Consider the following 14,990-nt stretch of genomic DNA (forward strand, 5'->3'; position numbering starts at 1 on the left):
CTCCCTCCCTCCCTCCCTCCCTCCCTCCCAAACCTACAGCGCAGCGGCAAACAAGTTCAGACGCGACCCGTGTGCATTTCCACCCCCTTTTTGTACAATCAGCAGACTCGCTTCTCCGGGACTGGACCACTTAGCCGGGGGGAGGGGGCTATTTCCCGATGGAATTAAAACAAATCCCAGTCCGTGCCCATTTTCCAAAAAAGAGACTCGAAGAGGAGGTTCAGTCCCGACCTGCTGTTTCTCTGTGTGCAGGGAGTACTCCCCACACCTGGTTATTCATACTCGCTTCCTCCTGCAAACTGAAGTGGTACAGTCTGGGAAAAGCTGGACCGCTTGGTTCTGTTGGTTGTCTCAAAGGCCTTGCTTGGATGGGAGGCTATTGTCCCCAGACCTTGCTGTCGGTGGTAAATTCTCACTCCACTGAAGTGGAGAAATTTCTGCTCATCTGAAATTCCCTTCAGCTTTAAAGAGAGTCAGTTTGGTGTAGTGGTTAAGTGCGCGGGCTCTAATCTGGGAGAACCGGGTTTGATTCCCCACTCCTCCACTTGCACCTGGCTGGATGACCTTGGGCAAGCCATAGTTCTGATAAGAGCTGTTCTTGAAAAAGAGCAGTTTCTGTCAGAGCTCTCTCAGCCCCACCTACCTCACAGGGTGTCTGTTGTGGGGAGGGGAAGGGAAAGGAGTCTGTAAGCCGCTCTGAGACACCTTCAGGTAGTGAAGGGCGGGATATAAATCCAATCTCTTCTTTTTGTTCTTAAATGCCACCAACTCTCTAGGATGGCCTGGGTGGAAAACCTGGTTTTCCAAATGTATTTATGACTGACACTTGGAAGATTTCCCTGTACACCTTGTACTTTGTCAAAGGCAATATATGATGTTTGGCATATGGACCATAAAGTGCGTGGGAAAGGTTTAGCCCAGTTGAGAGCCCATGTTTTGTACACATGAGGTCCCAAATTCAGACCCTGCCATCTCTAGCTGGGAGGATTTCTGGTAATAAGGTTGGGAAGGACTTTTCTGTGCCCAAGATCTTTGAGAGCCGGTGCCGGCAGAATAGGTGGCACTTCTGGGCTCAGTGGTCTGACTTGTTATCAGGCGAAGCTGGGACTTTGAAAAGTGGTTCTGGGATCCCTCTGTTATACAAAAGTGCTGTCCTCTGTGGAGAGTTTTATATGGGTGGGGATTTGTTTCTAGGAGGTTTTGTGGGGAAGAAATATGTGGGATGAGACTGGGCCCTCTCAGATTAACCATCCAGGCCTCTAAAAAAAGAGAGAACTAAACAGAACAACTATGAACTATTGCAATCCATTGGTTCAGACGTACATGTTCATCAGGTAAAAACTTGTGAATGAGCTGCCAAAGACAATGGTAGAAGAAGAAGAAGAAGAGACTGGATTTATACCCCACCCTTCACTCTGAGTCTCAGAGTCTGAGTGGTTTACAATCTCCTTTCCCTTCCCCTCCCCTCCCCTCCCCACAGCAGACATCCTGTGAGGTAGGTGGGGCTAAGAGAGCTCTTTCAAGGACCGCTCTTGAGAGAACAGCTCTGCCAGAACTATGGCTTGCCCAAGGTCATCCAACAGCTGCAAGTGGAGGAGTGGGGAATCAAACCCGGTTCTCCCAGATTAGAATCCGCACATTTAAACACTACACCAATCTGGCTCTTGGATGATCATGCAGAGTCAACCGCAGTGCTGTCCTGTTTGAAAAAGTCAGTCTGCTGTAATGAACTGCCAGCTGTCAAGGTGTGGCTCACACATGCACATACATGCCTTACTGGATTTTTGTACGGTAGGTGAGAGCTGAATGTCATACAACAGTGCAGATGTGAACATACAGACTGTTTCCACTGGAAAGCATTCCATTAGACACAGCCAGTTCAAGGTTTTGATGGACCCCAGGCAGAGAAAAAGAGTTGGTTTTATACCCCATCCTTCACTACCCGAAGGAGTCTCAGAGCGGCTTACAATCGCTTTCTCTTCCTCTCCCCACAGCAGACACCCTGTGAGGTAGGTGGGACTGAGAGAGCTCCGAGAGAACTGTGACTGGCCCAAGGCCACCCAGCTGGCTTCATGTGGAGGAGGAGTGGGGAATCAAACCCGGTTCTCCAGATTAGAGTCTTGGCTGCCGCTCTTAACCACTACACCAAATTGTCTGTCTAGTGTCAGGTGCCCTCTCTCCTCCTCTACCTGGGGTTGCACCCCTTGGTCACACCTCCTTTTCCTGCCCTTGTTCCCTGCTATGTGCTACTCACTGGTGCAGCCCTCCCCCACCCAGCTATTTCCTGGGAGTGGAGTTCACCCACCCTGGGCCTCGACACATGTTCCAACTCAGGGTATACAATGATTTGCGGTGATCTGAAGCTTAACGGAAAAGTCTTGTCTCTTATGGTCCCATTCATATTTTCAAGCGTGATCGCAGTGCAGTAGTTCAAATGCTGGACTAGGACTGAGGAGACCCAGGTTCAGTTTTCCACTCTGTCATGAAACTTCAGTGAGTGACCTTGGAGCCCGTCACTCTCTTCCATCACAGCCTACCTGACAGGGTTGTTGTTAGGATATGGTGGAGAAAGCAAAAAACATGTGTGCTGGTCTGAGCTTAGGGTTGCCAGGTCCAGGTTGGGAAATACCTGGAGTTTTGGGGGGTGGAGCCTGAGGAGGGTGAGGTTTGGGGAGGGAAGGGTCTTCAATGGGGTATAAGGTCATAATGTCCACCTTCCAAAGCGGCTGTTTTCTCCAGGGGAACTGATCTCTGTCGCCTGAAGATTAGTTCTAATCCCAGGAGATCTCCATCCACTACCTGGAGGTTGGCAACCCTACCTGAGCTCCTGGGAAAGGGGCAAAACCAAAATATTATAGGTTAGGCACATGGAAGTTGTCACTTAGTGGTGGAGTCGCCAGTGTAAACCAGGCCCAAGGATACAGTAATTGAGTGTGCAGAAATCAGAAGATCTGTGTGCAAAAGGAGAACCAATCCTTAGTCACATATGACTTCAATAAAAGTACTTGGATGGGAGACCACCAAAGACTGGGGTTGCTATGCAGAGGGAGGTGATGGCACATAACCCTGAAAGCAGACCTGAGTCAGGAGCTGTGTTTTGGGTCACTTTCATGGCTTCTCAGGCCACATGCTGTCTGAGATTGTGGAAGGGAAGCTGTGTTTGAAATTAAAGCTGAGAAACTGAGATCAGGCTTGTGGGCAACAGAAAAGCTGATGCTCAGGGGAGTGGCCCATTGCCCCACCCCAGGCAGGACACTCCCTTGACAATAGTCCTCTTCTTTGGCTTCCTGAGGGCTCATCAAGGTTCAGGCCATAATTAATGATCCAGATTTGCAGAAGAATAAGTTGCCTTCTTAGTCCACCCAGGAATCTGCTTCTCAATGGAAAGTACCCTGGAAACCTAATCACAAATTGAGACCAGTCACCATGGCCATGCTCCTCACCTTTGTTAATCGGGCTTGCCACTCCAGTAATTTAATCATAGACCCAAGAAAGACCATCAAACTGTGCGTAGTCCTTTGCTAAACCAGACCAAGCTGGTATTCTGGGCCTAATCACCCCAGGTTGATATTTCCCATCCTTTCAGCATGGCTAATCTTGCCCGTATTTGGAGTTCTTTCTGTCTTCCACTCCCCTAAAATTCAAACCTTCCAATAAGATTCAAAGTTTCTAGCCAAAACCCAATCCTGTCACAGCAGACAGACTGTCCCCTTCTCAATACTGCTAAAGGTGCATAAAAGCCGTCACTCAGGTCCCAAGCCTTTGTAGCTGCCTTCCAGATCCTACCTGGCACTTCAGCCTCATGGCTGGTCTTCTTCCATGCTGAAATCACTGAGTCTGATCCTGGTGACAAATTGGATTGCAATGCACTGGATCCTTCCTTCTTTCACCTAATTTCTACGCAGGCTAGGAAAGGTATGTCTTTGTTCTCCATCTTGATCTATCTCCATTTATTTGCCCAACTGCACTGCACCACACAGAGAGTTTTGCTCCTCTCTGCTATTTAGGCCTCTCATCTGAAAGATTGGGTGCCTCTGTCCCAAAAGTCCCACTTCTCTATCCTTTTTCCTCGTTTTCCCCACATTTATGCATCTAGCTTAAAAGTAGCTCCTGCTCCAAATTATAGTAGCTCCGTTTGATTTTTTTTTTTATGGTGGTTCTTACATAGTTTATTTCAATAAGGAATTTGCTGTTTGTGCTTTGGTTTAGTATTTGCTAGGATAACCCCCCCCACACACACACACACACATTGTACCAATCCCTCAATTAACCCCATATTCCTTTTAAAACTTTTAAGTCAAGTTCTGCCATCTTTTCCTACTGAAACTCAGTACTCTTAGCCTGGTTTCCCTCTCCTAGCACAAACACACAAGCTAATTCCCCATGTCAGTCTGATCTCTTGCCCTGAAAACCCCTGGTCTCCGGGTCACCATGAGCCGGTTGCAACTCGATGGCTCACAATTATTATTTTTGCACTGATGGCTGCTTAGCAGCCCTGACCAACTGTGGTTTTATTTTCTCACACCTGTTAGATAACTGGCAGAAAAACAAGTGCACACATTAAAGCGACAAATGCAAATCTGCCTTCACGGTCTTATTAACCAGCTTTTAAGTGGGAACCAGTTTTTAGAGAAGTGATTCCTCTCCCCACCAGCCCAAGATCAGCAGCCCTGTGCCCAGTCCAGAATTGTTATGGGTCAGTTGCAGTGAGCAGAGGTCGGTAGAAATGGCCAAGCTGGGGGTTTTGTTTTTTTTACTGAGCATAAGCCTGAAAGATTTGTTAAAGAGGCCTTAGCAAAACTGAGCATGATCTTGCTTCATGTTCTGACTGGGTCTCCAGACTTTTACCCACTATGGGAATGGAAAGGAAGCTGTATGCCGTGTCTTTCACTGAGCCTCTAGAGAAATTCAGGCAAAGTCCAGTCTTTAAAAGAAATTAGTTCCTGTAGATTTTCCAGGATGTGTGGCCATGGCCGGAAAATCTACAGCAACTAATGAACTCCGGCCGTGAAAGCCTTTAACAACACATTTAAAAGAAATGTTTGGAACTAGGTCTTGGTATGGCTGGCATGCAGGTATTTTGTTGGAAGGACAAAATCTATGAACCTTTGCTCTAAATTAGCTTTCTTTTGTTTGTAGGTAATTTGTGTTGCGGCTATTAAATGCACGTAATTTACTTTCTGGATCTGCGTGCATGCTCAAAGTCTTTGTGAATCTGGTGGCTGATTCACACCTTCATTGAAAGCTTAAAATGCTGCTGTTCTCAGCGAAATGTATAGAGGCACGAGGAGCCAGCAGCTGCCCTTGTGATCACTGCATGTTCCAGAGAAAAGCATTGGTTTAAATGTTTGTTTGCATTGCACTTTTAATCAGGAAATGCCATTCCCCACCAGTGTGAGGAATAAGTTAAGTTCTTGTACAAAATGTGTGTGTTTTCTCAATTGCATCTGCATATTTAAATTGAAACTTTTTCTTGCCAACTTGTGGTGATCAGAAGGGGATGTGGGCGGCTCATGCTTCTGTGGGTCAGCCATTAGGTCCGTGGGCCTTTTGTTGGCTTCTCAGATAAACTCCAATAATATACAAGGTCAAACCTTACACACCGCCCCGACCTGAGCCAGTTTGGTGTAGTGGTAAGGAGCGCAGACTCTAACCTGGGAGAACCGGATTTGATTCCCCACTCCTCCACATGCAGCTGCTGGTGTGACCTTGGGCCGGTCATAAGTTCTTTCAGAGCTTGTTCTCTCAAGGGCAGTTCTCGAAAGAGCTCTCTCAGCCCCACCTACCTCACAGAGTGTCTGTTGTGGGGAGGGGAAGGGAAAGGAGATATGTAAGCCGCTCTGAGACTCCTTTGGGTAGTGAAGGGCGGGGTATAAATCCAGTCTCTTCTCTTCTTCTTCTTCTGGATAGCCCAGGCAAGCCTGATCTCGTCAGATCTCGGAAGCTAAGCAGGGCCAACTCTGGCAACTCCTTGGATGGGAGACCTCATGGGAATACCAGAGGCGGGGACAGGCTTTCTTGAACCCCTGAATATTCTCCAGGCCCCTAGTAGGGGTCAGTCACCAGAAGTTGCCATGGCACACGGACTCGCACACACGCAGATGCACATATAAAAAAATACTTTAAAAACACACAGACCCTTTACACGCCTGCACCTCAAATGTTCTGGTTCCACAGGTTCAGCATCAGGGTCTCATTTCCAGTTAAGACTACATTGTTTCCTGTTAGGGTGTTTTCCTGACTGGCCTAGCCTAATGTTTACTATTTAGAAAAAGAGGAGGAGGAGGAGAAGGAGGAGGAGGAGGAGGAGGCGGCATCTGGACATGCTTAGAGTTCCTTCCTTCAAGTCTGATTTCTTGGGGTGGGTGGGTGGGAGGGGACTCTGTCATTACACAGTAGAAAAGGAAAAGCATTCTGCGGTTATTCAGAGGTGTGGTAGATTCCGGTGGGGTAGCCGTGTTGGTCTGAAGCAAACAGAACAAAGTTTGAGCCCAGTGGCACCTTTAAGTCCAACAAAGTTTAATTCTGGGTATCAGCTTTTGTGTGCAAGCCCCCTTCATCAGGTGCTAGGAATAGCCAGCAGGGGGCAGTACTTAGAGTAGCAGAGCGGGACCTGAGACAGCCAAGTTTAAATCCTCGCTGTGCCATGTGGAAGCCAGCCAGATGATCTTGGGCCCATCACAATCTCTCCCCCTAACCTACCGTACAAAGTGGTGGTTGGAGGGAGAGGGTGGAAGAAGGGAGAGCAATCTGATAAGCTGCTTTGGGTCCTCGCAACTCGGGAGAAAAGCAGGATATAAATAAAAGGAGCATCTCCATCGTCTGCACCTTGTTTTCCCCCAAGGCCGAGCCCTAACACTGAAAACAGAGGGCAGGCTGAACCCTGGCACACAAAGAAACCTCGCTTCAGTCCCCCTTTTTGCCACCCTGGAAGGGGTGCTGGCACAGTCCCTGCAAGGTTCTTGTGTGTCTCCACAGTGCCTGCTTGTTTTGGATACTCTTGTATGGGTGAGTGTTTTTTCCCTGCCTCACTCCGCCCTTCTTCCTCCCACAGGAGAAAGCAACGGATGAGTCGCCCTGGGCGGGCCCACAGAAGAGAGCACCGGCTTCCTGGACTCATTCACTTTAGGGACGCACACACGCTCTCATCGGCTGTAGCTGCTGCGGTTGCACTGCCCGCTTGTGCCAGAGGAGGAGCTTTTCACCAACCACGGAACCCTCAGACTTTCCACTTGCTCCTCTCTGTCTGGCATCTGTCTGCCCAGGGCCCGGCAAAAGGCAGCCGGCGGCAGCTGCAAGGGATCCAGCTCAGCCAGGGGAGAAGGAGGGCAGGCTGGTAATAAAGCAGAAGAGCCTTGCTGGGTTTTAATTGCAGGCTCGTTGGTCATCTAACCAGTTCCATGGAATTGCCCCGGGACCCATCCCACACCAAGCAGTCCCTGGACGGCTGCCTCGCCAGAGCGAAGGCAGAGGACGGTGGGAGCCGAGATGACCGCTTGCCTTCCGCGTGAAGCAGACTTCCCCCCAGTTCCAGCTCCTTGCCGTTTCTTCTCCTTCAGTTCCAGGTCCTACAGAGACACTTCCAAGCAAGCCAGGGAGCCTCACCGAGCCGGAGTTGGAAACATCATCCTGGTGAGTCACTGGGAGTGACTCCTGGAAAAGATACAGGAGGAGGAACCACGGTCTGCCGAGAGGCCGTCAGCCGAGGAGCGAGAGCCTGCTGCTGCTGCAGCGGCACGATGGGAATATGATCTAAAGGGACCCTCCTCCTCCTCCTCCTCTCGGGTGCCTCCGGACGCAGAGCTGCTCGGAAAGGGACTCGCTCCCGTCGGTAGGAGGCTGCCGTCCCCAATGTGCCTGCCCTCTCGGAGGAGAGATGACGCCGGAATGAACTCTGCCGATGGAGCGTGGCCACGCTCTCCTTGGAAGCCGGATCCAGGGCAGCATGGCGGACAGAGGCCCTCCTCTCCGTCTCTGCGCGCTGTCCCCCTCGTGGCCACCGTCTTCGTCTGGCTGGTCACGGGCACTACCATGTCCAGCCTCAACAAGTGGATCTTCGCTGTCCACAATTTCCGGTACCCCGTGCTGCTGTCGTCCCTGCACATGCTGACCGGCGTGGTGGTGGGCAAACCCTTGGCCAGGCTCCGGGCCGGGGGGAGCGGGAACCCCACACTCGGCCCCGAGGCCAAGGCCCGGGTTTTCCTGCTCAGCTTGACTTTCTGTGCCAGTGTGGCTTTTGGGAACTTGGGCCTCAACTACGTGCAGCTGGACTTTGCCCAGATGGTGTACACCACCACGCCACTCTTCACTCTGACCCTCTCCAAGGTGCTGCTGGGGAAGCACCACCACCCGCTGCAGTACGCCGCCATGGGGCCCATCTGCTTGGGGGCCTCCTTGAGCATCATTGGGGAGGTGCAGTTCGATCAAGCCGGATGCTGCTTCCTCTTTGCTGCTACTTTCCTCCGTGGGCTGAAGTCCATCCAGCAGAGTAAGTCGTGCCTTGGTCTGTGTGTGGGTGTGTGTCCAGGAGTGCGAGATGAGCCTGCCGGAGCACTGTAGGGGTAGAATCCCGGCTTCCGTTTTTAAAGGAGAATACGTTTCTAGTCCTTATGGCTAGATAAGTTTGAAAGAACGTGGCAAGGCCTGGTCACATCTCGGAGACCAGCAGTGTGCGATTATAAGGGTGGCGGCTCAGTGCCCATTGAATGTCCTTGCCTCTCCCCGTAACTAAGTCTGACTAAATGATGCACCGTAACAAACGCTAATTACGCAAAGAGAAATTATGCAAGTTTGCTTGATTTACATAGGGCTGGATACAGACAGGCTGGTGTAGTGGTTAGGAGCGCGGACTCTGGTCTGGGAGAACCGGGTTTGATTCCCCACTCCTCCACATACAGCTGTTGGTGGGGCCTTGGGTCAGTCACAAGCTCTCTCAGAGCTGTTCTCTCATGAGCAGTCCTCGAAAGAGCTCTGTCAGCCCCACCAACCTCACAGGGTTCTGTTGTGGGGAGAGGAAGGGAAAGGAGATTGTAAGCCACTCTGAAACTCCGAGTGAAGGGCAGGATATAAATCCAATCTCTTCCTCCTCCTCCTCATTTAATTCCCCTCCTTACTACTGCTCCTTCCATCGCACGTGGCTTTTGTCTTTGCAGGTCCCAGGATCTTGGAGGTGATCAAAGGGGACCCTCCCCCCCCCTTTTTTCATCAGTGTAAAAGTTGGTTGGATCCAGCCCATAGTTCATGCAGGTTTGAGCTGTTCTAAAGGCAGAAAGTTAGCACAGAGTTATTTCTACAGTGCCAGTGTTTGAATCTCTTCTTTCCCACATGCTCTCCTTCAATGTCCCTTTTATCTGTTGCCCCGCCAGGATCTTCTGTATCCTATATTAGCTCAATTCTCAGAAATTCCTGATGATTTTAAGGTTCTCTTTCTGCAGAAATAACCGAAATAGTAGCAAGGTTTCTTCTTAGAGCTATGGCTATACGTTCTGATAAGTAACCATTAGGTTTTTCTGCTTTCATGATTTTTTTCTGCGCCGTAGCTCCCAATTTTACCCTATATGGATTTGTATTTTCTGATCTATATTTAATCTGATCTCCTATCGTATGTATATACGTATGCCGATAAAGGCTTGTCAAATGAAATGAATGAATCCCTTCTTTTAGTCCTATGCTGAAGTAGAAAGAAAGGCAGTGATTCTTGTGAAATGCTGCATTTTTGCCTGGGGAGTTGCAGTGGAATACACACAGTTTATCACGACTTTGAAAGCGTGTGTAGAAGCTGCAGCCCTGTGTTGTGTGCCAGGGCAGCTGAGACTCAGTTGCAATCTGGAGAAGTGAGCCGTGACTCATGAAAGCTCCTACCCTGCCACAAATGTTGTTAGTCTTTAAGGTGCTCCTGGACTCTTGCTCTTTTCTACTGCCACAGACAGACTAATACGGCTACCCATCTAGCTCTGTCTCAGTTGTCATGGTATTATGCCCTTACCCACCCCTGGTCTAGACAGCAAGGACAAAATGGGGGGGGTGTGTGTGTTAGCTATTCACTTTTCCAGAAATTTGGGTGTGGGTCCAACTCCCCCATAGCTTTTATGCTTCATCGAGCCCCATCTTACTGTGCTTCAGCTGCGTCAGAGAAGCCCCCCACCCTAGGGGACTTGCCCTGATCTACTTCTGGCAACCCCCACCCCGCCCACCATGCCCAGCACCATTCATCTTTCCTAGGCTGATCTCAGCCAGTTTGGGTAGCTGAGGCAGAACACACTGATGGCCACCCCCCCCCCCATCCATCCACACGGGACACAATATACCCAGGGCATTCCCCTATGTAAGCTTGATGGAAATGAATGGGAACGGTGCAAGAGCCTGCTATGCCAGTGGCAGGATGATTTCATCTGGCTTTTTCTGCCCTAGCACCGTTTAGGGCACTCCAAGTTGGCCGTACAAGGTGGCTTCCTCTCCTTTCCTGGCTAAAAGGGCGTCTTACAAACAGATAGATGATCATGACTTTGATGGACCGATGGTCTGATTCAGTATAAGGCAGTTTCACGAGCCAGCCAAGGCTGCTTTGTACTCTGATTTGCGTATGGCATGGAAGTCCATGTCTTCATTCCAGGAAGGGATCCCTTCTGTTCCTGGTCAGTGGAGGCTGTGGCCCTGTTTCCAGCACCAGTGCTCTAAGACAGCGGGTTTGTGCCGGCCTCTGCGTTCCCGCACAGTGCCGAAGGGGGATCAGACTGCTGGGCATCCTATGAGAAACGACCCTCTCCCTCCCCTCCTGCCCCAGCCTTAACATGAGCTGGCTTTGGCAGGACACGTACCCCCTCGCATCCTCAGGACTGGGTTCTAGCAGCTGCCCCAGCCTTCCTCCAGGCTGAACAGCCCAGCTGAACCCCAGCTCATGAGAGTTCAGGAGCTAAGCAGAGTTAGCCGTGGTTGGTGCTTGGATGGGAGCCCACCAAAGACGTCCAGGGTTGCTTTGCAGAGGCTGGCAGTGGCAAACCACCTCTGCTCGTCCCTCGCCTGGAGTGCTCAATGGAAGGGGTCACCATGAATCAACCGTAACCCGATGACGCCTTCTCCTGCTTTCTCCTCTGAAGAGCTCATGGTAGCCTCCATGGCCGACTCCTCCTCTGTGGTATCCTCACAACAACCCTACAGGGTACGCTAGGGGGGAGAGAGAGAGAGGGAGAGAGAGAGAGACTGCCTGCCTGGCGCCAGTGAGTTTTATGGATAAGTAGGTGTCCCAGTCCTGGTTGAAAGCTCTCGTTGCGACACTCTCTTGCTTTCCCCCTGCAGGTACCCTGCTGCAGGAGGAGCGGATGGACTCTCCGACTCTGCTGTGCCTGACCTCCTTGCCCAGCTTCTATATCCTCTTCACGGCGGCCCTCTTGCTGGAAGTCGGCCCCTCCTGGGACGGCACGCTGGCCTCCGGCAGCAGCCTCTGGCTCTGCATCCTGCTGAGCTGCCTGGGCTCCGTGCTCTACAACCTGGCCAGCTTCTGCGTCATCTCTCTGACGTCCGCCCTCACCATCCACATCCTCGGGAACTTCAACGTGGTGGGGAACCTCCTGCTCTCCCACGCGCTCTTCGGGAGCCGTCTGACCCTGCTGGGCTACGCGGGCATCGCCCTCACCCTCCTGGGGGTCTTCATGTACCACCACTGTGACCGCATCGCCAGCTGCTGGCGTCCCTGGGGCAGGCGAGCCAAGCGAGACTGAACTGGGGCTCCCGTCAGGCCGGCTGGGACTGTGGCTGCTCAGCCCCGAGTGAAACGGGAGCCCGGCGGAGGCAGAAGCACTCTCCCGTGGGGCCTTGTGTTTAAATAGGGCACTGGCTCCGCGCAGGTAGCGTCCCAGTTTCCACAAGGCCTTGTGCCAGGGCAGAGTCCCCACAGGTGACTTCGCTTCCCTCAGCCAGCGTCACAGTTAAATCCCGCCTGAGCTCTGGGCAAGCCCACGTGTCTGTCCTCTGCCAAATGCCATATTAGCTGCCCTTGCAGCCTGTGGGAGAGAAGGCGGTGCTGATTAGCAGCCAGAAGAGTGTTGGGGGAGGGTTTAGCCTCCCCAGGTAATTAACCCTCACGTTGCCCTACACTGTTCCACGGGGCAAGAGCAAGAGGGCTCTGGGCAAATACCTCCTCTGCCTGCTGCAGCGGAAGAGCAGCGAGCTTAAATTCTCCCCCGCTTTTTTTTTTAAAAAAGACTCTTTCTGCCTACGAAAAGCTCGCCTGCCAGGGAGGGTAGTCCAAGCCTATCCTTCCTGGCGTGCCAGTTTTCTGGATGCAGAGAGCCATCCCACCCCTCTTCCCAGGGGCAGCATGTTGGAACGATAGAGGCGGCCGCCTGCTCCCTCTGACCTATTTCAGAAAGAAAGATTTAGAAAACTGGTTTGGATTATTGAAAAGGAATTGGGAAGGGGGAGGGGGAGGGTTTTTACTTAGACGTCCCGGTCAAAGTGCTCTTCCCAGGGGAAGGCATGAACCAAAGGCACAGAACTAACCTGGCCATGTGCAGACCGCCTTTTCTTGCTGCTCTCCAGATGGAAGGTTAACTATTACACTTAAGACTGGGGCAAAAGGGGGTTTTTTTTGGGGGGGGGGAGTTAAATGTCAGGTGTCGAAGGTGCTGGCTGGCACCTCTGATCCCTGCAAGCTACATGGCAGCTGTACCCAGCCTGGCTTCTTTCTCCACCAGCTGATGCAGCAGCCTGAAAGAATCATGGTGTTGGTGCACGGGGGGGGGGGAGGGGGGGCACATTTTTCTTTTCCTCGGGTGCTGCTCCCTGTCTCTCCCATTTATAGTGAAGCACTGATCCAGCTGCGTGGAGAAACTCTCACGTAGGGACATGCCCAAGTAGACGAAGGATCGCACAAGATCAGGGGTCTCTGTTCCTGCTCGCCACTGCCATCTGCCAGGTGGGGAGTCTAGTGCAATGGTATCTGTTTGTAAGTTTGCCCTCTGCTGGGCAGAGCAAATTAAATGTCTCTGGGTGGGTGGGCACGCACGCACATCCCTTGCAGTCCTTGCATGGATGGTGTACGCCCCTGGCCACCTTGGGGGCGGGTATTCCTTCACTGCTTCGCTCTGCTGGACAGAGCACAGCAGCCCCCTGGGACGTGTGACTGTGGTTGTTTTTACCAGTTTGTGTGCAGTTTTTGAGTATACTTCCACATTTTGTTTCCTACCCAGAATGGAATACATAAGACACTTGCCTTTGCGTGATTAATGGAGACTTTGGAGCCTGGGTGAATGCATTATAGGTCCCCCCCCCCAACTGTTGACTGCCGTCCTCTTTCAAAGGCCATCTCTTCAACCCACTGGTGTGGTGGTGTCAGTATTACTGTCCGCAGAGTGATATAATATCAATGTGTGTGACTGTGTGTGTGTAGATGTGGCAGGGCTACAGCACGTTCTGAAGCAAATAAGGGCTGCTCTGCCCATGCAGAGAAATCAGATTCTTTGGCTTGTACCATTTCATTCTGCTGATGGTGGACTACATGTCTGAATTCTCCCCCCCCCCCCAATATAAAAGGTAGCATGTCAGGGAATGGCTTCCAGCTTTCTCCCTGACATGTTAGGTTTCTGCATGCAGGGAGGTCCTCCACACAAACACAGGAGGGAGTTCAAATACACAACTCCCTCCTGCCCACCTGCAGTTTGAAATGTAACTCTGCATCATATGATTTATCTGCAAGCGTAGAATCCCCTTTTTAAGCTGTCTTTTCATTTCCCTGTTTTTGGCTCCAAGTTATTTCACACATTACATTTCCCCCCAAACAGATGTTTGGAAACTGTACCAGCATTGGCTTGTCATTCTTGTATGGGCAAATGGCTACCTGATATGCTGCGTGGACACACATTCATGGTGTGTTACTGGGGAAGGGGGAAAGGGTCAGTATTCATGTAGCTTTCAAACACGGGCGCATGTGCATTTCCTTTCTTGGGTTTAGGGGGAAACGTAATTAATGAACTGACCCTTCCATGGCACTGTAGTTGAGGACTAAGCTGTTAGGTAAACAGCTGACCATTGGATGGCCACATTCAACAAGGATGGCTGTGCTTTCGGGGAACAAATGTTTGTGCCAGTATTCACGTCATTGTTTTCTAGTAAGCTGAGGGGGAGGGGGGAGCGTTGCCTGAGACATTATCTGTCCATCTCCCATTTTGTTGCCCATAACTGGCCACTGGCTGTGGAGGCCACAGCATCTCCACTTGACGAAAGGACAGTGATTGGCCAAAGCAGTAGGACCAGCCTGTGGAAGGCCATAAGCCCAGCTTTGGTGAGGGATGTCCATTGGGTGTCCATTTTTTACTGTCTGTTTGGTTTTGGGATGGCTGTGGAAAGGGAGCAACCCGTTCTCCTCCTCCCCAAAGCGCCTACATGGGAATTTAGCTCTCTGGCCCCTTGCTAGATTTCTAGGGTAGCCACTGGCCTTGCAGAACTGGTTCCCTGAATCCCAGCTGCTCCCAAGGTGTGATGGGAGTTGCCATCACTGAGGAATTAGGGGACTGGAGGGGGTCACCATCTCTGACGGGGCTTGTAGTTTTGTGCAGTTTTCACGTGCCCAAGGGTGGGCTCTTCTGGGACTGTATGCATCCTGTTTCTTAAATCACAAATGCTCCCCCCCCCCCTTGTAAATAAATGTGTATTGTGCCATTTGTGACGGTGGTAAAGGCCGGCTCCCCTCCTCCTGGCAGCACAAGTGCACAAATGAGGCCAGGCCAGCATCTCCAGTTGCATTTGCCCTTCAAATAAAGCTCTATTTTTGTCTTACTCCTGAGTACTTGAATGACCTCGGAGGGAGGGAGGGAGGGAGGGAAGGCAGGAGAGCACCAGCCTCCCCCCCTTCCCTGATCCTTTACAAAGGTGGGAGGAGTTGTGTATCTTAAGAAGCCGCTATTTCAGTAAAGGAAATTGCCTGGCGTTCGGTTTTGCTTCTAGCGTGTATATATTGCCAAAGTACGTAGGCTGGCTGGCTTTGCTTTCCTTGC

The 14,990-nt window shown here is 51.2% G+C and overlaps 1 protein-coding gene across 1 annotated transcript in view; it reads left to right on the forward strand.

Moving 5' to 3' along the window:
- SLC35E4 (solute carrier family 35 member E4) overlaps positions 1-12,294 on the forward strand; it is a 12,866-nt gene extending 572 nt beyond the window's left edge. The window contains exons 2-3 of the mRNA XM_015406025.1: positions 7,055-8,488; positions 11,296-12,294. Of these exons, the coding sequence (XP_015261511.1) occupies positions 7,852-8,488; positions 11,296-11,717 (1,059 nt within the window). The 5' untranslated portion in view covers positions 7,055-7,851 and the 3' untranslated portion in view covers positions 11,718-12,294. The remainder of the gene's footprint in view (positions 1-7,054; positions 8,489-11,295) is intronic.
- The last annotated feature ends 2,696 nt before the right edge of the window (positions 12,295-14,990 follow it).

Source organism: Gekko japonicus, unplaced genomic scaffold, assembly GCF_001447785.1.
Source record: "Gekko japonicus isolate JY-2015 unplaced genomic scaffold, Gekko_japonicus_V1.1 scaffold431, whole genome shotgun sequence".
Lineage (NCBI taxonomy): Eukaryota > Metazoa > Chordata > Lepidosauria > Squamata > Gekkonidae > Gekko > Gekko japonicus.